The sequence below is a fragment of the Scyliorhinus canicula genome, chromosome 24, assembly GCF_902713615.1.
Source record: "Scyliorhinus canicula chromosome 24, sScyCan1.1, whole genome shotgun sequence".
Lineage (NCBI taxonomy): Eukaryota > Metazoa > Chordata > Chondrichthyes > Carcharhiniformes > Scyliorhinidae > Scyliorhinus > Scyliorhinus canicula.
The window spans coordinates 3,490,162-3,515,500 of record NC_052169.1 but is presented as its reverse complement, the minus strand read 5'-3'; the positions used below and the strand labels follow the sequence as shown (position 1 = coordinate 3,515,500).

The 25,339-nt window shown below is 50.0% G+C and overlaps 2 protein-coding genes across 4 annotated transcripts in view; both read right to left on the bottom strand.

The window, feature by feature from the left end:
* Positions 1-7,699, bottom strand: part of adamtsl5 (ADAMTS like 5) — a 54,070-nt gene extending 46,371 nt beyond the window's left edge. The window contains exon 1 of the mRNA XM_038784051.1: positions 7,530-7,699. Within this exon, the coding sequence (XP_038639979.1) occupies positions 7,530-7,699 (170 nt within the window). The remainder of the gene's footprint in view (positions 1-7,529) is intronic.
* A 6,513-nt stretch (positions 7,700-14,212) lies between these two features.
* Positions 14,213-25,339, bottom strand: part of crtc3 (CREB regulated transcription coactivator 3) — an 84,845-nt gene continuing 73,718 nt past the window's right edge. For 2 of the 3 annotated variants that reach the window (XM_038784539.1, XM_038784540.1), the window contains 6 exons: positions 25,080-25,297; positions 23,061-23,353; positions 22,534-22,713; positions 20,052-20,207; positions 17,688-17,889; positions 14,213-14,767 (listed from right to left, as the gene is read on the bottom strand). In XM_038784539.1, coding sequence (XP_038640467.1) covers positions 14,559-14,767; positions 17,688-17,889; positions 20,052-20,207; positions 22,534-22,713; positions 23,061-23,353; positions 25,080-25,297 — 1,258 coding nt within the window. In that variant the 3' untranslated portion in view covers positions 14,213-14,558. The remainder of the gene's footprint in view (positions 14,768-17,687; positions 17,890-20,051; positions 20,208-22,533; positions 22,714-23,060; positions 23,354-25,079; positions 25,298-25,339) is intronic. The other variant, XM_038784541.1, reaches the window with a different exon arrangement.

Here is a 25,339-nt window from a genome sequence, read left to right as displayed (position 1 = left end):
GGGTGGGGGGGCGAGGTGTGTCTGTGGGAGAGGGGTATATCGGTGTGTGTGGGTGTTGGGTATTTTCTGTCTGTCTGTGTGGGGGGGGCAGGGTGTGTCCATTTGTGTGTGTGGGGGGTGTATATGTGTTGTGTGTGGGTGTTGGGTATTTTCTGTCTGTCTGTATGGGGGTGTCTGTGTGTGTGTGAGGGGGGTATATGTGTTGTGTGTGGGGGGAGGGGATGTGGGAGGTGGGGTGTGTCCCTGTGTGTGTGTGTGAGGGGGGTATATGTGTTGTGTGTGGGGGAGGGGATGTGGGGGGGACAGGGTGTGTCCATGTGTGTGAGGGGGGTGGGTATCTGTGTGTGTGTGGGGGGGGGGGAGGGTATCTGCGTGTGTGTGGGAGGGAGGATGTGGGGGGGGTGTGTCCGTGTGTGTGTGGGTGTTGGGTATTTTCTGTCTGTCTGTATGGGGGTGTCTGTGTGTGTGTGAGGGGGGTATATGTGTTGTGTGTGGGGGGAGGGGATGTGGGAGGTGGGGTGTGTCCCTGTGTGTGTGTGTGAGGGGGGTATATGTGTTGTGTGTGGGGGAGGGGATGTGGGGGGGACAGGGTGTGTCCATGTGTGTGAGGGGGGTGGGTATCTGTGTGTGTGTGTGGGAGGGGGGGGGGGGGTATCTGCGTGTGTGTGGGAGGGAGGATGTGGGGGGGGTGTGTCCGTGTGTGTGTGGGTGTTGGGTATTTTTCTGCCTGTCTGTGTGGGGGGGAGGGGGGGAGAGGGTGTCCATGTGTGTGTGTGTGTGGGGGGGGGTATATGTGTTGTTTGTGTGGGGGGAGGGGATGTGGGGGGGCGGGGTGTGTCCCTGTCTGTGTGGGGGATGGGGGGGTGTCTGTGTGTGTGTGGGAGGGGGAGGGGGGGTGGGGGGGGGTATCTGTGTGTGTGTGTGGGGGGGAGGATGTGGGGGGTGGGGTGTGCCCGTGTGTGTGGGGGGGGGGGGGGGGGGGGGCCCTGTATGATTCTTCCTCACACTAACCCAGTGAAATGTCTTCACTGCTGCCCAGGCTGAGATCAGCTCGCTGGGCACAGACCCAGATCTGACCTGGAGAGGATCCTCCGCCTCATAGAACATAGAACAGTACAGCACAGAACAGGCCCTTCGGCCCTCGATGTTGTGCCGAGCCATGATCACCCTACTCAACCCACGTATCCACCCTATACCCGTAACCCAACAACCCCCCCTTAACCTTACTTTTATTAGGACACTACGGGCAATTTAGCATGGCCAATCCACCTAACCCGCACATCTTTGGACTGTGGGAGGAAACCGGAGCACCCGGAGGAAACGCACGCACACACGGGGAGGACGTGCAGACTCCACACAGACAGTGACCCAGCCGGGAATCGAACCTGGGACCCTGGAGCTGTGAAGCATTTATGCTAACCACCATGCTACCCTGCTGTCCTGCTCACAGATCAATACTCAAAATGTAGCCCTCTCATAGGGTTGGTATGTTAAAATATGACCAGTTTCGAAGCACCTGCTTCATTTCCTGACGCTTTCCTTTGGTCCAAGTCTGAACGAGCTCCGGATGCTTCCATTGCACGGGTACATTTAAACTCACTGAGCTGAGTCCCAAACAATGTGGACATTAACTCTGTGCATCAACCTTTCCATAACAAGGTGCTCTCAGTGTCAGAAACTCTGTGCACATCATTACATAATGGCTGACAGCCTTTAGGAATGGCTTTCAAACAGCGCACAACTCCCCTGCTCCTCTTCCAAATAGTATTTCTGGGATCTTCAATGTCCATGAGAGACAGGGCTGAGGGTATTTGTTATCACTCTATTCCTTGTTCTCCATACCAAAATGAATCACATCACACTTCCCTGCATTGGACTGTATCTGCCATGTGCTTGCCCCTTCCACCAGCCTGTCTACATTCTCTTGAAGCCTTTCACTATTTCCCCACAACACTAACACGTTTTGCATCATCTGCAGTGCACCCCCCCCCCAGCTCCCCATCTCCTCCAGGATTCCCAGCGTTCTACAAATCTACAGTTTAAAAAAAACCCAAGCTTGTCATCTATCTAACAATCGCTGCCTGATTTATGTTCCCACTGTCTCCGTCACTGCCATTACCCCCCCCCCCCCCCCCCCCCCTCCCCGGCCTCACAAACTGATCCAAAACAAAAGTTTGAAATGTTCGGGGTTTCCCAATTTCAATCTCGGTGATTTGTTAACTGGTGTTTTTGAGCAGAAAGCCATTAATGGAGCCATTAGGAATATCTGCCTTGATTAGCTATTAAGCCACCTAACGAGAGGGCAGCACGGTGGCGCAGTGGTTAGCACTGCAGTCTCACGGCGCCGAGGTCCCAGATTCGATCCCGGCCCTGGATCACTGTCCGTGTGGAGTTTGCACATTCTCCCCGTGTCTGCGTGGGTCTCACCCCCAAGAACACAAAGATGTGCAGGGTAGGTGGATTGGCCACGCTAAATTGCCCCTTAATTGGAAAAAATGAATTGGGTACTCTAAATTTTTTTTAAAAGCCACCTAATGAGAATATTCTTGCACTGTGTACACAGAGGACATGCTGTATATGTGAATTTGTCATTTAAAGTTTTTTTCCAGCAAGTTACACAGATTATTTTAGTCCAATGTGGTGAATGTGTAACCACTATAATTCACACTGTACATTACTGTGTCCCTGTGGGCTCTGTCTGTGAGCCGTTGCGCGGCTCTGCCCACAGGGGGAGATGAGGAGCATGTACAGGCCTCCGCCCCCAGCAGGAAGTATAAAGGGCTGCGGTCCTGCGAGTCCGCCCTCAGTTCAGCATAGTCGCAGGCAGGCTCAGTTGTAAGCCGATTAAAGCCACAGTTACTCCAACTCGTGTCTCTGGTTGAATTGATGGTCGCATCATCCTCTACAGGGGCTGCCCCTTTCTGGGGGAACATTCCTTTCATGCCCTCTGATACCTTGTCTAATGTACCTTCACTGACCTTGGACATTTGTCCGGTAGCTATTCGACTGCTGGCGGCATCCATGGTTACATTTGATTCTTTCCTCGCCCAGGCACTGACTCGCACCCTGGAGTGGAATACCTGGTTAAATCCCCACTCCCCACTCCTACTTCACTGGACTGAGGATCAATATATGCTTCCTTTGGATTGGTTACTAAACCTCACACAGGCCTTGGGCGGTGGGGGGTTGTATGTTTGAGGGGTTGAAAGGGGTGAACACAGATTAAGCTGGTATCCCCCTGATTAGGCGGCGGACCCGTTGAAATGTTCAAGGTGAATAAAGGCCTCTTGTGGAGCACTGCGCCCAGACCGGAGCACCATACTCGAGGAATGTGCCGGTATTGCAGCGAGTACACAGGAGATTGACAAGAATGATCCCAGAGATAAAGAACTGTGGCGACGAGGACTGGTTGGAGAGATTGGGTCTGTGCTGAGAGGAGATACGATAGAGGTTTTCAAGATCCCGAGGAACCTGGACAGGGTAAGTAGTGAGAAACTGGTCCCATTCCAGAGTGCATCAAGAAGGAAAGGGCTCAGATTCGCAATAACGGACAAGAGGAATAAAAGTGATTGGAGGAAATAATCTTTTACCCAGAGGGCGTTTGGAGTCTGGATCAAACTTCCTGAAAGAGTGGTGGAGGCAGGTCTCTCATTTAAGAGAAAGTACAGGGAAGGGATATGTCGAGGTCCAGTAAGAAAACGGCTGCGAAACAGCTGAACGTTCGTCGGGGAGTAGAAAGGTCACCGCGGGGTCACCAAGGAAAATGGAGGCTGGAGCACCAGGGGAGGCCGCATTGCTTATGGCTGAAGAAATAACTACAGTAATGGCTGCGGAATTCGAAAGGCAGTTTACAAAATACATGGAGACAATGAGGAAGGAAATGAGGGAGGTTTTGAGTGAGCTGGTGGAGGAGGCGATTTCCCCGGTGACAACGGCGGTGGCGAGCGCAGTGGCGGAGGTGCGGGAGCAAGGGGAGGCACTGAAGGAAGTGGAGGAGACATTATTGCAGCACGGTGATCAACTTACATCGACGGGGAAGGAGATGCGGAAGGTGATGGAGATTAACAAGGATCTGCGAGGAAAAATGGAAGACCTGGAAAACAGATCCAGGCGACAGAATTTGAGGATTGTGGGGCTGCCCGAAGGAGTTGAAGGGCCGAGGCCGACGGAGTATTTTGCTGCGATGCTGGTGAAATTATTGGGGGAGGGGGAGGATCCCTCCCGATATGAACTGGATCGGGCCCATCGGCCGTGGAGGCCTGTACCAAAGGCGAGTGAGCCGCCAAGGGTAGTGACCCTGTGCTTCCGTAGGTACAGTGTGAAGGAGAAGGTCCTGTGCTGGGCCAAGCAGAAACAGGCAGTGCAGTGGGCTGGAGCTGGTATACGTGTATACCAGGACTTTACGGTGGAGCTGGCGAGGAGGCGGGCTGCTTTCAACCGGGTGAAGAGGGCACTGCACATTAGCAAGGTGCAGTGCGGCATTGTATATCCAGCGAAGCTGAGGGTGACTTACAAGCTCAAGGACTTTTATTTTGGAACGGCGGAGGCAGCGGGGGAGTTTGCGAAGGCAGAAGGACTGTGGCAGAACTGAGAAATGGCCATGTGCCGATGTAACCTCAGGACTGTATTTTCTTCTTTTTGTTTGTTTCACTGCCTGCGGGTGTATGGGCTAAAGGAGCCGATGTTGTATATATTTGGACAAGGGAAATGATGGGACTTTCACTCGAAGTGAGGGCTCTTTGGGGTGTAGGTGAATATGCGGGGTTTGTGTGCTAAAAGGGGATTTTTGGGCTTTCCTAGGGTCAGGCAAGGGGAAAGGGACCCGGGCGGGGGCCTCCACGCTAGCCGGTCTAAGCCGGCCAGTGAACAGGAGTGAGGTGGGGGGGGGGGCTGCAGCCATCGGAGCCTGGCAGAACAGGGTCAGAGTGGTCTAGCCGGGGTGGAAAGTTGGGGGGAAGGAACCGAGGTTGGGGGAAGGAGTTTTACAAGAGGCAGTGGACGGGAGGAGTTGGGGAGGAGGGTTTACAACTCTTGGGTATCACGTACGGCACTCTTTCAGAGGTTGGACGGCGTTGAGTGTGTGCGTGAGCGTGGAGTGGACTTTATGGTGACCATGGGCGGTCCCGGACTCCTTTTTTCTTTTTCTCCTTTGTTTTTGATTCCACCGTGGGAGGGTTTGTTTTATTGGATGCATATATTGATGGGTGGGCCGTTGTTTGGGGTGGTGGGAGGATGGGATCGTTGTTATTGTTAAGGGGATTGATTTTGTATTGGTTATCGTTTACTGTCTGTGGGTGGGGTGTAAATTTTGAAGGAAAATGCGAAAATGGAGAATAAAAACATTTATAAATAAAAAGTGAATAACTCATTTGTACGTGCGGCTCAGAGTTAGCAATGGGATTAATAAAATCATTAACAAGCCATCAATAGGCTCAGCCCATACTCTGTGAGGAAAGTGCATCGGGAAACATTATTGCCGCAACAAACTACTACATTCAAACTTCAAAGGAGGTTTTATTTCCCAATTTTAAAAAAAGCAAGAGTTAATGAAACTTGAAATTATGTTTTTAATGATCTGCTTCTTGATTGGAAGCCAAGGTCCAAATTAGTTGCTCAGTGTTGTGTGACTTGGACACAAAGATTCCAAAACACAAATCCACGGAGTTTCTGAGCAGATTCCCTCCATAAATGTTGTGATTTCATCAAAATCATACAACACAGGAGGCCATTTGGCCCACTGTGCAAATACTGGCTCTTTAGCCCCACTCTCCCCTGCTCTTTCCTCACAACCCTGCACTCGATGTGGTGTTGAGTAACAATCAAACCAGCCACGACCTTATTGAATGGCACAGCAGGCTCGAGGGGCCGAGTGGCCTCATTCTTCTCCTAATTTGGATGTATGCATTCTCGATCACAATTCCCCGCGTGAATAAATCCTGTATTCCCATCAGTGGCAACAACTTCAGGAAATTATCGACCTGTCCTAACCCACTCAAAGGGTCAGTGACAGATGATGGAGGAGTGGATTTCAGGTAGGATTTGCTGTGCATCAGGAATAGGTTCTATTCCCGGCTGGGTCACTGTCTGTGCGGAGTCTGCACGTTCTCCCCGTGTCTGCGCCGGTTTCCTCCGGGTGCTCCGGTTTCCTCCCACAAGTCCCGAAAGACGTGCTTGTTAGGTGAATTGGACATTCTGAGTCAGGGCGTGATCTGACAGGCCCCTTTCTGTAATCATTAACTCTTCCTTGGCTCACCTTGGGATGTAGGGAGCCTGGGCAATGAGGCAGACTCTCATCTCCTCGGGGCAATGTTGGTCAGGTGGAGCTGTAATTAACTACTTATTGGCGAGAGAGGGATACCAGGGTTAACCCTTTGAGTTCCAAATTGTCTTATTAAAGTACTGATCTAATCATAGAATTCCTACAGTGCAGAAGGAGGCCATTTGGCCCATCGTGTCCATGCCAGCCAGGTGTCCTTTCTAATCCCACCCTCCTGCACCCAGTCCATAGCCCTGTAGATTTCAGCACTTAAGGTGCAGATCCAGGTATTTATTAAAAGAGTTTAGGGTCCCTGCCTCCACCACTAACTGGGGCAGCGAATTCCAGACACAACCTTTTGAGTTGACAAATGTGTTCCACATCCAGAAAATGGAGCTGGGCGTATTTCAGTCGCTGGACTTTGAGGTAAAGCATTTCCTGCGAGTGTTCCAGAGCCGAACACTAGGTGTCAGCAAAAGCTGAGGAAGCGGAGCAGTGAGTCCGCTTCTCATGGTCGGCTGAACAGGAGTGCAGCTTGTAACCGAAGGCTCGGCAGAAACGATTTTTACAAATGGATTTGTTTTTTTAAAAACTCATTCGCGAGCTTTGATAACGAGGCCAACATCTATTTCCCATTGCTAACTGCCCTCGAGATTGGCATTCACGAATTCCCCAACAGGGAAATTGGAATTACTCACGATGTGGAAGGGCTACACGCAAAGAATTTTTTAATTTTTTAAACATGAAGCTAGAGCACTGTCCGTGAGGAGTTTGCACATTCTCCCCGTGTCTGCGTGGGTTTCGCCCCCACAACCCAAAAATGTGCAGAGTAGGTGGATTGGCCGCGCTAAATTGCCCCTTAATTGGAAAAAATAATTGGGTAATCTAAATTTATTTTTTTTTAAATGAAGCTAGAGTACCCAATTCATTTTTTCCCAATTAAGGGGCAATTTAGCGTGGCCAATCCACCTACTCTGCACATCTTTGGGTTGTGGGAGCGCAACCCACACAGACACGGGGAGAATGTGCAAACTCCACACGGACAGTGGCCTAGAAAGGAATGTTTTAATAATGCTTTTAAGGAAGCTGATATTTACTCGCAGTTCGAGTGATTTGTGCTTCACTCTGCACTCCCGGCTGAGACAGCCTGCACGGCGCTGCCGACGAGGCCACCGGGCTCCCCCACACAGGTCGGCAGAGTTCAGTAATCGCCTGCCGAGCCCCCAATGTCTGTACCGAGCCAGCAATTTGTTCATCCCAGTTTGAAAACCACCGATTCACATTTACACAGCGTTTCTTTGACGCTGGGACTACTGGTCCACTTTTCGAAGCAAAAACAGCAGAAGCAATCTGAATGATCTTCGATTGATTCTCGGGCTCCTTAAGACAATCTGAGCTGTCAGCATCAAGTTGGGATGGATCAGACCGGTTAAACGCTGACATTTCAAAAAAAAACCGAAGGACTGCATGGTTCAAGAGGGATTTTTATATTTATAAACTTCCTGATTACATCTCTCAAATTTCACAAAATGCTTCATGTACCAAGGATTGTTTTGAAATGTCAGGGCCATGATTATAAAATGCAGCAGCCATTTTACAGACATTGATAGCACAGGCAGAGGCTCGCTCATCACCGCGGTTTGGCTTGGAATGGTGGTCAAAGCAACTAACTGCTCTCCTTTCCAAGAGTGGCCATGGAGTCTTTAATATTCACTCAAACCAGGGGTTCAGAAGAGGCCCCACTGTTTAGTATTTAATCTCAGTGATATAACCTCCCGAGCATGCAGACTCCGCACACACAGTGACCCAAGCCGGGAAGCGAACCTGGGACCCTGGCGCTGTGAAGCAACAGCGCTAACCACTGGGCTACTGTGCCACCCCTATAATAAAGCTGCAATCGAACGGTGCCGCACCTCGCCTCGTTTCTGCCGAGCCTTTGGTTACAAGCTGCAATCCTGTTCAGCCGACCATGAGAAGCAGACTCACTGCTCCGCTTCCTGAGCTTTTGCTGACACCTAGTGTTTGGCTCTGGAACACTTGCAGGAAATGCTTTGCCTCAAAGTCCAGCGACTGAAATACGCCCAGCTTCATTTTCTGGATGTGGAACACACACTCCCTCCCCCAAAGGTCACAGTGCAGCCCCCTGCAGGATGATCAGCAACAAACGACTTGCATTCACAAAGCATCTTTAAAACATTCCACAGAGTTTCACAGTGAAGGTGTCAGACAAAATAACAAGCCGCCGAAGGAGTTTATTTTAATTATTTTGTGGGATGTGGCCAGCGTTGGTTGTCCATTCCTAATCGCCCTTGGTAGGGACGGATAAAGAGCCAACACCCCAAGAAAAAAAATCAAAGATCTCCTTATGTGACATGTTATGAGGGCAGGTGACCAAAACCTTAATGTGATACTCCTTAATCATCAGCTCAGTTCTACTCTGGTTTCATCCTTAATATTTTATATGAAAAAAAACTATAGATGTGCATTGTGTAGATTTGCTTTGATATATTTTATTTGAAAGATAGAATGAAAAATGACACTTTAAAAAAAGTAACACTAGCTCACGGATAAGTCCTATTTAAATATTACTGTACACTTCACAATAACTGAATTCAAAAGATCAAAAGATATGTCACAAGAAAACAGATACACAATGGTAAATATTTAATTAGTTTTTGTTTAAAAAATGGACCAGCTAACTATTACAAATAAAAAGGTAACAGGGACCTACAGATCAAGAGGTCAGAATAAATTAAAAGAATTTAAAAATAAATGGACATTGATAAAATTCAATGATGATAAGGGAGGCGGAATGGGAAGAGAGCTTTTAAATCTGAGCTCAAGCCGGTTTTAATTTAACAATCTGAGGGATGGGTTTGTACAGGGATGGTAGTGCTGTATATTCCCACTCTCCAAGTCAGCCGTTGCAATCATCTCCCTTCCTTGCCAAGATGCAGACTTTGGCTGGGGTGTAGTTATGGTGCTATATCATCTCTGCAGCGCATGTGCCACCCCAGACTGTGATAGTGACAGGCTCGTTGCTCCAAAGGAGGCAAGTGTCCGCACGCAGAAACACATTGAAAAGAGATCACAAGCAGGAATCCAGACTGAGATTGGCTAGAACTTCACGCAAACCAGGTATGAGTAGGCACAAGGGGTGGTGGCATTGCCATGAAACCACTTATGGGTTTTGTTTCTGGAGACCCGCATTCTATTTGTGAGGGAGCGATATTAACCCCCCCCCCCAGAAATATCTACAGGATTGTGCACCGAACATAGGCTATGACAACCTGTCCAACTCCATTCCCTGTTGGAACGAGCAGAGAGCCTTCAGGTGTTCCAGGTGATCCTGCGGGATTTCCGCCCAAGTTAATATCACAATGGGCACAGTGGGCTAATCAGCTGGCTTTTAAAGCAGAACAAGGCCAGCAGCGAGGGTTCAATTCCCGTACTGGCCTCCCCGAATAGGGTGCTGGAATGTGGCGACTGGGGGTTTTTCCACAGTAACTTCATTTGAAGCCTACTTGTGACAATAAGCGATTCTCATTTCATTTTCAATATCCTTAAAGTCTGCCACGATTGTAGGGGATTGGTTCATGGTTTCATAGAATTAACAGTGCAGAAGGAGGCCATTCGGCCCATCGAGTCTGCACTGGCTCTTGGAAAGAGCACCTTACCCAAGGTCAACACCTCCACCCTATCCCCATAACCCAGTAACCCCACCCAACACTAAGGGCAATTTTGGACACTAAGGGCAATTTATCATGGCCAATCCACCTAACCCTGCACATCTTTGGACTGTGGGAGGAAACCGGAGCACCCGGAGGAAACCCACGCACACACGGGGAGGATGTGCAGACTCCGCACAGACAGTGACCCAAGCCGGAATCAAACCTGGGACCCTGGAGCTGTGAAGCAATTGTGCTATCCACAATGCTACCGTGCTGGACATGTGCACGCTGAGACCTACTCCTGTGAGGTCACACACGCCTTCCCTCAGCTGCTGAGCATGGTGAACCAGTGCGTTCGGACAGGGTTGAGGATTTATTTAAATTATTGGCGAAGGAACAGCTGAAAATCAATTTTCTATTGTACCAGACAAAAATCCTTTCAAAAAAAAAAAAAATGCTGTAAGAAAACGCAAATGATAAAGTATAGGTATTATAAGCATTTATACAACTCTGATTAATCCAGCACCAAACATGTTGGACAATTTTAAACAGGCCATCAAACTGTCTCACTTCCCAGCACCAAAAACCTGGCAGACCTGATAGTCATTCCCAACATATCCTGCTCTTAATTCAGGATCTCACCGGCAGATGACTTGCGCCAGTGAAAAATAGAAGGTGCTGGAGTTTCCATTTAGGGCAAAAAAAAAGAGATTGTGCAAATGACCACTGGATTCTTCATTGGGTGAATAGGATGATTTCAATACAGACCCTCCCTTTGGTATCAGCCCAATATTTCTTTCTCCTGGCCCTCCGTCTCAGTCTTGCTTCTGAAGGGTGAGGCCTTCTCAAAGACAAGAACTACCCTTTTCTCACAGTGACATTCTGGCATCCAGAGCATCAGAGGGGAATTGACCCTCGCAATGTCGAAAATGAGATGATGGTCTGAGTCTAGAGGAAAGGTTACCGTGAGACTGGGCCACCTTTACTCAGTACAAGAAAGGGCTCAGGAGTTCTGGGGCAAAAGGTTTCTGGCCAGTAGAAATAAGAGATGTAGAGGCAACGTTTTGTCTGGGAGTCATGCTGAATCAAAGTCGCGGGAGGTGAAAAGACAGGAATTACACATTGTACCGTCCCCCAGTGCTGATACCATGAAAATACAACCCAACAAATCACGCTGTGGAGGACGGGATAGTAGAACTCAAATGTCTAAGGAGACGTTACTGACATTCACAAACGGCACTGCTTGCAACAGAAAATGCATCGTCAAAAATATTCAAGGCACAACACACTGAGCAGATTCCTAATCAGCTGACATGAAACTCTGATATTAAAAAATGCCTGATAAACCGTGATGCAACAGGATCTGTGAGCCTCTTTCCATGAATAAAGATTCCAGCGGAAAGGTGCTACAAGACTGAATCTCTTACTTTCCAAAAAGAAAAAGCTGCCTCTGCTTCATCAGCACCTCTTCAGGAGGGGCATGAAAAGCCCCTTTGTGGATTCTGCATTCCGCAAGCAGAATTTTAACTTCTCAGACTCTGAACCCCAACGACAATCTTCCAGCCCATGAGTATTTGAAGTTCTGTGGGTAATCTCGCTGCACTTTCAGCTCCAGCTCCCAGAAACAAAGAAACAACTGATTCTTTCCCAAAAAATACAACATCCAGATTGTAATTCTCTGTCCATTAAGGCATTCAGTGGGTATGTTACCTCAGTATAGCAATTTAAAAATATAGATTTTCACCATCTTGATATCAGTAACTCTGATTATATATTATATAAATTTCTACCCACACACGTGAGCATTTACCTTGTGAATAAAGAGTTATAAATTATATTTATATTTAAACGGGAGGAGTCACGACTGCCGATTGCACGAGTGTCTATCAGACAGAAGGTGAGGAAGTTGGCTTCAGAAGGGGGTGTTAGCTTCACCATGAAGCTCTTCTTCTGTTCAAAATGTTTATATTTCATAAAATTTTTAGAACTGCAATGACCATTTTCCTTCAGAGTTGAAGTGTTTCTTGTTACAAAATTGCAACAAACGGAGGGTTAATGTCACAGCTTAACCACCAGTGCCTACCCCCCCCCCCCCCCCCCAAGGTTTCAGTAACCTTCCCCTCCTGGTCCCAGTGCCCAGTGACTGCCCCTCCTGGTCCCAGTGCCCAGTGTCTGCCCCTCCTGGTCCCAGTGACTGCCCCTCCTGGTCCCAGTGACTGCCCCTCCTGGTCCCAGTGACTGCCCCTCCTGGTCCCAGTGCCCAGTGACTGCCCCTCCTGGTCCCAGTGACTGCCCCTCCTGGTCCCAGTGCCCAGTGACTGCCCCTCCTGGTCCCAGTGTCTGCCCCTCCTGGTCCCAGTGCCCAGTGACTGCCCCTCCTGGTCCCAGTGCCCAGTCTCTGCCCCTCCTGGTCCCAGTGACTGCCCCTCCTGGTCCCAGTGACTGCCCCTCCTGGTCCCAGTGCCCAGTGACTGCCCCTCCTGGTCCCAGTGTCTGCCCCTCCTGGTCCCAGTGACTGCCCCTCCTGGTCCCAGTGACTGCCCCTCCTGGTCCCAGTGACTGCCCCTCCTGGTCCCAGTGACTGCCCCTCCTGGTCCCAGTGCCCAGTGACTGCCCCTCCTGGTCCCAGTGTCTGCCCCTCCTGGTCCCACTGCCCAGTCACTGCCCCTCCTGGTCCCAGTGCCCAGTGACTGTCCCTCCTGGTCCCAGTGACTGCCCCTCCTGGTCCCAGTGACTGCCCCTCCTGGTCCCACTGCCCAGTCACTGCCCCTCCTGGTCCCAGTGCCCAGTGTCTGCCCCTCCTGGTCCCAGTGACTGCCCCTCCTGGTCCCAGTGCCCAGTGACTGCCCCTCCTGGTCCCAGTGCCCAGTGACTGCCCCTCCTGGTCCCAGTGCCCAGTGACTGCCCCTCCTGGTCCCAGTGACTGCCCCTCCTGGTCCCAGTGACTGCCCCTCCTGGTCCCAGTGACTGCCCCTCCTGGTCCCAGTGCCCAGTGACTGCCCCTCCTGGTCCCAGTGCCCAGTGTCTGCCCCTCCTGGTCCCAGTGCCCAGTGTCTGCCCCTCCTGGTCCCAGTGCCCAGTGTCTGCCCCTCCTGGTCCCAGTGCCCAGTGTCTGCCCCTCCTGGTCCCAGTGCCCAGTGTCTGCCCCTCCTGGTCCCAGTGCCCAGTGACTGCCCCTCCTGGTCCCAGTGACTGCCCCTCCTGGTCCCAGTGACTGCCCCTCCTGGTCCCAGTGCCCAGTGACTGCCCCTCCTGGTCCCAGTGCCCAGTGACTGCCCCTCCTGGTCCCAGTGCCCAGTGACTGCCCCTCCTGGTCCCAGTGACTGCCCCTCCTGGTCCCAGTGCCCAGTGACTGCCCCTCCTGGTCCCAGTGCCCAGTGACTGCCCCTCCTGGTCCCAGTGACTGCCCCTCCTGGTCCCAGTGCCCAGTGACTGCCCCTCCTGGTCCCAGTGCCCAGTGACTGCCCCTCCTGGTCCCAGTGCCCAGTGACTGCCCCTCCTGGTCCCAGTGACTGCCCCTCCTGGTCCCAGTGACTGCCCCTCCTGGTCCCAGTGACTGCCCCTCCTGGTCCCAGTGCCCAGTGACTGCCCCTCCTGGTCCCAGTGACTGCCCCTCCTGGTCCCAGTGACTGCCCCTCCTGGTCCCAGTGCCCAGTGTCTGCCCCTCCTGGTCCCAGTGACTGCCCCTCCTGGTCCCAGTGACTGCCCCTCCTGGTCCCAGTGCCCAGTGCCCGCCCCTCCTGGTCCCAGTGCCCAGTGACTGCCCCTCCTGGTCCCAGTGACTGCCCCTCCTGGTCCCAGTCATTAAAGCAAGTGGAAAAAGTTGACTTAATTTCAATCCACAGCCTTGTGCTACAAAAAAGGATCGGGTATTCATTCAAACCACCTCCTCGCTGTCTGGAAGGTGCGGACCTGCGCTGGATTCCAGGTCTGCTGCTGACAGTTACCCTCTGCAACTTTCTTCAAGTCTGACCCACCACAGCCAACACTGACAGGGCTTCCAATCAAAAAGGCCAATAATGGTCGAGTGTTGGGTTGTCTTCCCCAACACATTGGAATTCCCAGCGATGGTCCTGGCTGAGTTCCTGCCTCTTTAGCCCTCAGGCATTGTGAGATAGGGTCGCTGCCCGCTTGTGGCCCCACCTGAGACCAGCTCACAGCCTGACCCTGGCCTGCAGCTCAGAACCATAAACAGCAACAGCAGCCAAAACAATGCTAAAGAATTTGATATCTCAACAGAGGTTTCGATTAGCTGTAGTGGTTGAGAAAGATGTAGATTAACAAGTGTAAAAAGACGTACATTTTATAAAATGCAGATATTTTGATGTGAAAAGCTAAGATTTAAAATCTGTAAACAATTCGCATTACACATAATCTATTTAAGTGGAATACAGTACAATCATGTGCCTTGTGCTGGGGTAGTTAATATCCGGCAATGGTCAGCTTAAACTGAAAAACATTTCAACCTTAACTCAGCTAAACATACACAGAAATTATACAGTTAAAAACAAGAAGCGGTGACTAGTGCTAAAGTCTGGTTGTAGATGTGCCATTCTGTAAATGCACTCCTTCACTCTTTAGTGTCCAGATATATTCTCTGCAGTTTCCACCAGTAAAATAAGTTGCTGCAGTTACACCCTGTCCGTCCTGAATGTGTCTTCTATCGAGGGATCAGTCAGAACCAGATCAGGGTCACTCAGCATGTTCAGTCCGTCTAGGCTAAGTGGCTCGATCTTTAACTCATCGTCCAGCTGGAACTGGCCGTCGGTGTCAAAGGTCATTTCTGGGACACCAGCCAGAGCATTGCTGATATCCTTCGACAAGCTTGGCGGAGAGTCTCCTGAAGTGTAACAGAAGAAGAATGAAGAAGCCAGCTGGCAGAGGGCAGCATCCTGAATGTACGCACCCCTTCTCTACCTGCTGCTGTCCCGCTCACAGCAATTGCCCCAGCGCCTTGGCGATTTCACCAGTGACCGATCGTTTTAATCCAGAATGGTGGGAACAATGTGGAACTCGTTATCATGCGGCTGGGATATACAGCGCAGGTGGACTTAAGGGGGAAACTAGATAAGCATGAGAGAGAGAGAGAGAGAGCAAGAGAGAGGGGGGGGGGAAAGAGAGGGGGGGGGGAAGAGAGGGGGGGGGAAGAGAGGGGGGGGAAGAGAGGGGGGGAAGAGAGGGGGGAAGAGAGGGGGGGAAGAGAGGGGGGGGAAGAGGGGGGGGGGAAGAGAGGGGGGGAAGAGAGGGGGGGGAAGAGAGGGGGGGAAGAGAGAGGGGGGAAGAGAGAGGGGGGAAGAGAGAGGGGGAAGAGAGAGGGGGAGAAGAGAGAGGGGGGGAGAGAGAGAGAGAGAGAGGGGGGAAAGAGAGAGGGGGGAGAGAGAGAGGGGAAGAGAGAGGGGGGAGAGAGGGGGGGAAAGAGAGAGGGGGGAGAGAGGGGGGGAAAGAGAGAGGGGGAAAGAGAGAGGGGGAAAGAGAGAGGGGGAAGAGAGAGGGGGGAAGAGAGAGGGGGGAAAGAGAGAGGGGGAAAGAGAGAGGGGGGAAAGAGAGAGGGGAAGAGAGAGAGGGGGAAAGAGAGAGGGGGGAGAGGGGGGAGAGAGAGAGAGAGAGAGAGGGGGGGGGGAGAGAGAGAGAGAGAGGGGGAAGAGAGAGGGGGAGAGAGAGAGGGAGAGCGAGAGGGGGAGAGAGAGTGGGGGAGAGAGAGAGGGGGAGAGAGAGACGGGGAAAGAGAGGGAGGAGAGAGGGGAGGAGAGAGAGAGGGGGAGAAAGATAGAGGAGGAAAGAGAGAGGGGGAGAAATCAAGAGATGAGGAGAGAGAGAGAGAGGGGGAGAGAGAGAGGGGGGAGAGAGAGTGGGGGAGAGAGAATGGGGGAGAGAGAGTGGGGGAGAGTGAGAGTGGGGGAGAGAGAGAGTGGGGGAGAGAGAGAGTGGTGGAGAGAGAGAGTGGGGGAGAGAGAGAGTGGGGGAGAGAGAGAGTGGGGGAGAGAGAGAGTGGGGGAGAGAGAGAGAGAGGGGGGGAGAGAGAGAGAGAGGGGGGAGGGAGAGAGAGAGGGGGGAGAGAGAGAGGGGGAGAGAGAGAGAGAGGGGGGAGAGAGAGAGAGGGGGAGAGAGAGAGAGGGGGAGAGAGAGAGAGTGGGGGAGAGAGAGTGGGGGGAGAGAGAGTGGGGGGAGAGAGAGGGGAAGAGAAGAGAGAGAAGGGAGAGAAGGAGAGAGGAGCGAGTGAGAGAGGAAGAGCGAGGTGGGGGAGGAGAGAGCGAGAGTGGGGGAGAGAGAGTGGGGCGAGAGGAGAGCGCGAGAGGGGGAGAGGCAGAGAGAGAGAGGGGGGACGAGAGAGGTGGAGCAGAGAGTGGGGGAGAGAGAGTGGGGGAGAGAGAGTGGGGGAGAGAGAGTGGGGAGAGAGAGGTGGGGAGGAGAGAGATTGGGGGAGAGAGAGAATGAGAGAGAATGAGAGAGAGAGTGGGGGAGAGAGAGATTGGGGGAGAGAGAGAGCGGGGGAGAGAGAGAGTGGGGGAGAGAGAGAATGGGGGAGAGAGAGAGGGGAGAGAGAGAGAGTGGGGGAGAGAGAGAGTGGGGGAGAGAGCGTGGGGGAGAGAGAGATGGGGGAGAGAGAGAATGAGGAGAGAGAGTGGGGGAGAGAGAGATTGGGTGGGAGAGGAGAGAGCGGGGGAGAGAGAGAGAGAGTGGGGGAGAGAGAGAATGGGGGAGAGAGAGAATGGGGGAGAGAGAGAGTGGGGGAGAGAGAGAGAGTGGGGGAGAGAGAGAGAGTGGGGGAGAGAGAGAGAGTGGGGGAGAGAGAGAGAGTGGGGGAGAGAGAGTGGGGTGAGAGAGAGAACAGCAGGACATACTGACACTCTGATCAGTCAGGGTTGTCAGAAATTATGGGCAGAGCTTCCTCAATGTCAGGGCAGACCGGTTGTTAGCACTGCTTCCTCACAGCTCCAGGGTTCAATTCCGGACTCAGGTGACTGTGTGGAGTTTGCACGTTCTCCCCGTGTGTGCGTGGGTTTCCTCCGAGTCCTCCGGTTTCCTCCCACAGCCCAAAGATGTGAAGGTTAAGTGGATTGGCCGTGATGACCACACTAGCTCGGCCCAATCCCTTGCCCAATTGCTGCTTAGGATGTGGTTGCAGGGATTGGGCCTAGCTAGTGTGGTCATTCAAAGGGGTCGGTGCAGACTCAATGGGCCGAATGGCCTTCTTCAGCACTGTAGGGATTCTTATTTATTACATAATTATTACTTATTTAATTGATTACATTTTTTCCAATTAAGGGGCAATTTAGCGTGGCCAATCCACCTAGCCTGCACATCTTTGGGTTGTGGGGTGAAACCCACACAGACACGGGGAGAATGTGCAAACTCCACACGGACAGTGACTCGGGGCCGGCATCGAACCGGGATCCTCGGTAGCGTGAGGCAGCGGTGCTAACCACTGCGCCATCCTGCCAGCCCCCTGGGAAACATTAGGTTCATATTGATGAGATGATTATACAGCACGGAAACAGGCCATTCAGCCCAACTGGTGTATTTTGGTGCTTATCCTCCACACAAGTCGCCTCCAACCCACTCTTCATCCCAATCTATCAACATAATGTGATGAATGGTCACTGAAGGAACTCTGTTCCTCTCTCTAGACGTTTCCCGAAATGTTTGCAGTTTCCAATATTTTCGGCTTTATTTTGCCTTTGTTCCCATCGATGTAATTCCTCTATTCCTTGTGCATTTTCCTAGTTTCCCCAAGCAGAGGTTAGCACGGAGACACTCACCTGTCAAAATGATGTTGGGGATATTGCCAGTGCAGGTGGAGTACAGCAGGTTGGGTTTCAGCTGGGACTGGTCTTGCAGGGTCCCGGTCAAACCCACCGAGGAGGCCTGGGAATAGTGTAGGCTGGAGCCCGGGTTATAGAAGTTGTTGCTGCTTATTGCCAACGCGTTGACTGGGCTTCCCAACATATTGAACTGCTCCAGCTGTGAGGTGGGGGAGATAAGGAGGCGAGAGAGGAAAAGGAACAGTCTTGAGAATTTTACCTCTGTTCTAAGACGGTGTGGATTGGTTCATTATTCCACCCATGGCCAAACTAGGGCCTCTGGCAACCCCCAGGTCGAGCAGAGGCTCCGTTTGAGGTTCAGGTACTGCCTCATTGGTCGAGCCTGTTTTGGGTTCTGCAGTACTTTCGCAATCCCAATCTGTTTGCCATGACGCAATGGGTAGCACATTTGCCTCGGAGTCCGAACATTGTGAGTTCAAGCTCAACCCCAGAGGACAACAAATGTGAGCTGACACTCCCAGTGCAGTCCAGAAGGAGTGCTGCAATTGTCATAGGTACTGCCCTTCACTCAAGACATTAAACCGAGGACCATCTGCTCTCTCGGGTGGATGTAAAAGATCCCGTGGGTGGCAATATTCTGAAGAAAAGCACCTTGAAGCCCTGGACAAGATTTATCCCTCAATCAACAGATTACCTGGTCATGGTCACACTGCTGATTGTCGGAGCTTGCTGTGCACATATCGACTGCCGTGTTTTGTACATTACAGAACTAATTACAGCTCAAAAGTACGTCATTGGCCGTAATTGGGTTGTTGAGGCTGAGAAAGGCACTGTATAAATCCAAGTCTTTTATTTTCTCAATGGTAGTTATTAACTGGGACAGGGATTTTATTGACCCTCGCGCTCTGTCGTGGATTAGATCCTGATATACAGCATTTACTAAGTGAATATACACCAGTATATTTGCAAAGTGAATATACACCAGTATATTTGCTAAGTGAATATACACCAGTATATTTGCTAAGTGAATATACACCAGTATATTTGCTAAGTGAATATACACCAGTATATTTGCTAAGTGAATATACACCAGTATATTTGCTACGTGAATATACACCAGTATATTTGCTACGTGAATATACACCAGTATATTTGCTACGTGAATATACACCAGTATATTTGCTACGTGAATATACACCAGTATATTTGCTAAGTGAATATACACCAGTATATTTGCTAAGTGAATATACACCAGTATATTTGCTAAGTGAATATACACCAGTATATTTGCTAAGTGAATATACACCAGTATATTTGCTAAGTGAATATACACCAGTATATTTGCTAAGTGAATATACACCAGTATATTTGCTAAGTGAATATACACCAGTATATTTGCTAAGTGAATATACACCAGTATATTTGCTAAGTGAATATACACCAGTATATTTCAGTGCCCCGGTGTCAGAAATGTAAACTTTGATGGAAACTGGAGTCAACTTTGGAAGGTAGTTGCGGGGGAGGGAGATGCACGGTTTAACTTTATGGCGAGGGCGATAGAAGAACAGAACGGATTGCACATGAAGGTGACTGAGTCAGTAAACTCGAGAGGGACATTTGACAAGATGGCTTTGGAGGATCTGGTGTGTTTTTGAGCCTCGGATCGGACAGGAAGAGTTGTCTATGTTCATCTTTTAAGTGATGGCTAGGGAAGGTACTTATGGGTGAGCTCAATGTAACTTAGAAGGCCAGTTAAGGCCGGTTAAAGAGCAAGGGGCTGGGTTGCTGTGGGCAGCAGATGATGGGGAGCTGAGCCATATTCCCATGTGGTTGAGATGGCGATGCAAAAAGAGAGTAATTAGTCTTCGGAATCCCCCCCCCCTCCCCAAGGAGCAGTGGGGGCTGGGTCACTGAATATATATTGAAGGTTGAGCGAGGCAGATTTTTGATTAACGGGAGAGTCGAGGGTTATGGGGGTCGGGCAGCAAAGTAGACTTGAGGCTGCAATCAAATCCGAGCTCTGGGTCACTGTCTGTGTGGAGTTTGCACATTCTCCCTGTGTCTGCGTGGGCCTCACCCCCACAACCCAAAGATGTGCAGGGTAGGTGGATTGGCCACGCTAAATTACCCCTTAATTGGAAAAAAAAAACTAATTGGGTACTCTAAATTAATTAAACAAAAAAGAAAATCGGATGGTGGTTAACAGAAAGCACTGCTCACAGACTGATGGATGGACAGATGGAAGGGAACGAATGGGTCAATGTAAACACCACAAGTCGTCACTGGTTGAGATGAGGACTGAGAGAATTACATCACACTCTGATCACGGAGGTACACCACCGTGTAAAATAATTAGCATACCATAAACCGATCATATTCTGACATCTCTAGACTGTGGATCTCCATAGGCTTGCTGATGGCAAACTTCCATACCTGCTGTGGCAATGGCTTGGTCTGTCTGCCAACCAAGTGCTGTTCAAAATATGGATCACTGAAGATGTTATCCATTGTGTCATTCTGTCAAAAGCACAAAGTGGGGATAAGTAACAGATTGCGCAAAAAGCTTCAAACAATATTTCATCTAATCCACTCCTGTGATCATTTAACATAATGCAGGTTATTTTGCATAAATAGCACTTTAACAATTTGCGCTTTACCTCTAACATCTAAACATTATGCCCCACAGTAGCAGGGACCTGAGTTCAATTCTGGCCTTGGGTGATTGTGCAGAGTTTGCACGTTCTCCCCGTGTATGTGTGGGGTTCCTCTTGGTGCTCCCGTTTCCTCCCACATGTCCAAAGATGTGCGCGTTAGGTGGGGTTGCGGGAATAGGGTGGGGGAGTGGGCCTAGGTTGGATGTTCTCTCCGAGGGTCGGTGCAGACTCGATGGGCTGAATGGTCTCATTCTGCAGTGCAGAGATTCTATATACGTGTTCAAAAATCAGTTCAGGTAATATTAAATCCAGCTGTTCTTCCTCAACACTGAGCTGGTAGAGACAGGTGTCGGCTAGTTACTATTGGAAATTGGGATGTTAATTAGTAAACAAAAGAGCAAGTGAACAATCTATTTAATTCCAGGATCCTTCCTGACGGCCAAGAATCTAGGAGTTGTCTTATTCCATTCATCCAGCAGGGGGCTTATTTGAAACAAAGTATTGTGCGCACTGGGCCTCTCTCATTCAGGGTAGTGACTGACCAGTGACAGGGTTCAAACATTAACTTGAAGCAGATGATTGAGAGTTTTCAATCTTCCACACACAGGGTGAACTAAGGGATAGTCAGGCAACAGCCTGAAACCTGTTTATATGATAAATTTGAACGAGCTGAACCCTCTGAGATCCAGGTACTTCTCCAATTCTTTATTTAAAATAAATTTAGAGTACACAATTCATTTTTTCCAATTAAGGGGTAATTTAGCGTGGCCAATCCACCTAACCTGCACATCTTTGGGTTGTGGGGGTGAGACCCACACAGACACAGGGAGAATGTGCAAACTCTACACGGACAGTGACCCAGAGCCGGGATCGAATCTGGGACCTCGGTGCCGTGAGGCAGCAGGGCTAACCCACTGTGCCACCGTGCTGCCCTTGCTTCTCCGATTCTGCCCTCACCCACCCCCCCCCCTTTCAACAAGCTTTTCTATCCCCTTTTATGGGCTGAGTGCCATGCTTAACTATCTGAAAGGTGCTATATAAATGCAAATGATTGTTACTACTCTTTCTTCATAAAATGAGCAGCGCAGCAAATTAACTGTTCACACTGAAAGCTTTAAATTGCTCATGTGTAATTTTTGCAAATGAATCCATGCGCTCATTTACAGTCACATTACCGCGGCAGCTTGGACGCCAACAGAGCTATTAACAGATTAAGTGAGTAGGCAGAATAGTGGCAAATGGCTATCAATATGGGCAAGTATGCAACTTAAAAGGATAGAACTGGGCACTTTCTAACGGGTGGATTTCTGGAGACAGTGGAGACACAATGAGATTTGGGGGTCCAGGTAGGTAGATCATTAAATTATCATGGATAAAAAGGTTATAGAGCGGCACGGTAGCACAGTGATTAGCACTGTTGCTTCACAGCTCCAGGGTCCCAGGTTCCATTCCCAGCTTGGGTCACTGTCTGTGCGGAGTCTGCACGTTCTCCCCGTGTCTGCGTGGGTTTCCTCCGGGTGCTCCGGTTTCCTCCCACAAGTCCCGAAAGACGTGCTGTTAGGGGAATTGGACATTCTGAATTCTCCCTCAGTGTACCCGAACAGGCGCCGGAATTTGGCGACTAGGGAATTTTCACAGTAACTTCATTGCAGTGTTAATGTGAGCCTACTTGTGACAATAAAGATTATTATTATTAATGGAAAGCTAGGGCAGCACGTAGCGCAGTGGTTAGCACTGGGACTACGGCGCTGAGGACCCGGGTTCGAATCCCAGCCCTGGGTCACTGTCCGTGTGGAGTTTGCACATTCTCCCCATGTCTGCGTGGGTTTCACACCCACAACCAAAAGATGTGCAGGTTAGGTGGATTGGCCACGCTAAATTGCCCCTTAATTGGAAAAATAAAATTGGGTACTTTAAACTTAAATTTTAAAAAATGAATGGAAATCTGGCTTTTATATCCAGAGGACGAGGAGACAAGGGGGTTCGAAGTCATGCTTCTGTTTGACAGAGGACTGACTAGACCACACCTGGAGTACCATGAGCGATTCTGGGCAACCCACACAAACATGTACACAATCGCTATACGTATGAATGTATACATATACTAAATATATACTATATAATATATATATATCTATATAGATATATATAAATAAAAGAAGGCTTTATATACAATATTGATCACTTACACTGGGAGATTGCAGCTCTATTGGTGATGGCTGGGAGAGGTGATGAAGAGGAGACACAGACGACTGTCCCTGTGGGTGCTGTGATTGCTGCACCTTCTGCTGGGACAGGTGCAGTTGCTGATAGAGGGGATAAGGTGGTAGGTGTTCCATTGTCATATTACTCGTATCCAAGGCAACTCCCTGTAAACCAAAAGACAGATTCAGACAGATTCGGACCTTCTCCCGCAACCCAAAACGCTTGCCCTCAACACGCACGTAACGGCTGTAGTTACTTCTGCTTTTAAATGAGCAAGATGTGCTTCTCCCTTTCACCTGTTTGGCTGCCTGGCCTACCATTGAGTCAAGACTGGCTCAATGAGCCAGAGACAGTGGAAACACACTGCAAGTCCAAACGTTACATCCTGCACTAATGTGGAAACCTCCCATTATCAGAGTGCAATTGCACCGACTGCCTGCAGCCGACCCCCCCCCCCCCCCCCCAACTGAGTTATGCTGGGGATACGTTAAAAGAAGTTCATCACTCTTACTTGTGCAATTGAAGACAGCGTCGGTGACATTGTTGGCGAGAATTGTTTACCCAGAGGCCTCCGAGACTCCATTCCCGGCGAGAGGGTGAGCGGACTGACTGGTGTCTGCCGTCGCCGTGGCGAGCTCTTCAAGGCGGTTGGTATCGATGGGTTGCTTAGCGATGACCGTAGTGAGGAGTGGATGGAGGGGTTGCTGAGGGAGTGGTTGCTTAGTGGAGACTGCAGCACCGAGTTGCTGAGTGACGCCTGTATTGATGGGTTACTTAGCGAGCTGTGCAAAGAGGTGGACAGACCTGGAAAAGGGGGGGCGGGGGGGAAAAATCAAAAACTGAAACGATTCCAATAACAAAAATCATCAAGATGTGAAACGCGCTGATCTGGGAGCAATTCAACAGCAACTTTCAAAAGAGAACTGGATAATGCTTAAAAAGGTAGCATTTGCAGGGCTATGGGGAAAGCGCAAGAGAGGAGTGGGACTCATTGGATTCTCTTTCAAAGGGCTGGCACAAGCTGGATGGGCAGAAGAGCCTTCGTCTCAGCTGCATGATTCTCAACTTTTCAATAAATATGGTTGTATGAGGCAAGAACACATTGACATGAACTCCACTCACATACTTGGTGACATATTGTCAATGTGGAATTGAATACGATCATTAAAAAACCCCGGCACAGCTGCAAGGTTCTAGGTTGAATCCTCAGTGAGCTGAACTAACTGGCAGAAGAGGGCAGGATGCCCAAGTCTCACTGGTCCTTACTCCCATTGGGAGAGGACTGGGGAATCTGCCAGGGTGCCCAGCCTGGAATCACTGACCTGTGCTGGGTGAGTCTGCTTTGTGGCCAGTAGGTAGAGCTATGATATCTCACACAGTCACTGATGCAGCACGGTAGCACAGTGGGTAACACTGCCACTTCACAGCTCCAGGGTCCCAGGTTCGATTCCCGGCTTGGGTCACTGTCTGTTTGGAGTCTGTACATTCTCCCCGTGTCTGCGTAGGTCTCACCCCCACAACCCAAAAAGAGGTGCAGGGTAGGCGGATTGGCCGGGCTAAATTGCCCCTTAATTGGGAAAAAAATGAATTGGGTACTCTAAATTTATTTTTAAAAAGAGCATCAGGCTACTGAATTACAGGTGGGCAGAACAGCTGGTTCGTTGCACCTTCTCCAATATTCACCCACAGGCGGTTTCCAGGAGTTGCTGGATAAGGTGTGCAATCTCCGGCTGAATAATTGTCCTGCTTCCTGCCCACCGGGTCAATAACGATGACGGGATTATTCTCCTGTCTGAGATCTCGGGGCATTGAAGTAGATCATTCCTAGTCTGCTTTAGATCATTCATCGGGGCTGGTTTAGCACAGTGGGCTAAACAGCTGGCTTGTAATGCAGAACAATGTTAGTAGCGCGGGTTCAATTCCCGTACCAGCCTCCCCGAACAGGCGGCGGAATGTGGCGACTAGGGGCTTTTCACAGTAACTTCATCGAAGCCTACTTGTGACAATAAGCCATTACATTAGTCAGCATGAATAATGGTGCCGTCATTTGTCTGACTGTGGGACGTTTATGTGTTAATAGTTCTGTTATTGGATTGGATTTGGATATGTTTATTGTCACGTGTACCGAGGTACACTGAAAAGCATTTTTCTGTGAGCAGCTCAACAGATCATTTAGTACATGAAAAGAAAAGGAAATAAAAGAAAATACATAATAGGGCAACAGAAGGTATACAATGTAACTACATAACACTGGTATCGGGTGAAGCATACAGGGGTGTAGTGTTAATTAGGTCAGTCCATAAGAGGGTCCTTTAAGAGTCTGGTAACAGCGGGCAAGAAGCTGTTTGAGTCTGTTTGTGTGTGCTGGAGGCAAAAGCCAACTCATAGACTAGCTTGTTAACATACTTCACAGCTTTAAAAAGTAAAGCAGGCACCACCCAAGCGTTGCTCCCCAATACGTAAGAAAAACAATGAAAACTGGCTTGTTAAAACAGCATTGATCAAGCCTCCGTACAAACGGCTCCCTCACCTTGGTTGTTGCTTATGCCCAGGTGGGTCATGGTGGCAGCCAGGTTGCTGGTACTGTTCCCTCCGCTGATACTGGGAAAGGTGCTGTCCTCGGGGTCCAGAGGGGTCGGCAGAGGGGACGGGAAGTGAAGGTTTGTGAGGTCGGGAAGAGAGCCTCCTGTGTTCAAGGATGCTTGAAAGTGTGACAGCCCCACATTCTGGTCTGGGGAAGGATAGATACTTGGAGGAGGGAATTAAAACACAAGAATGCCAAGTTTAAAA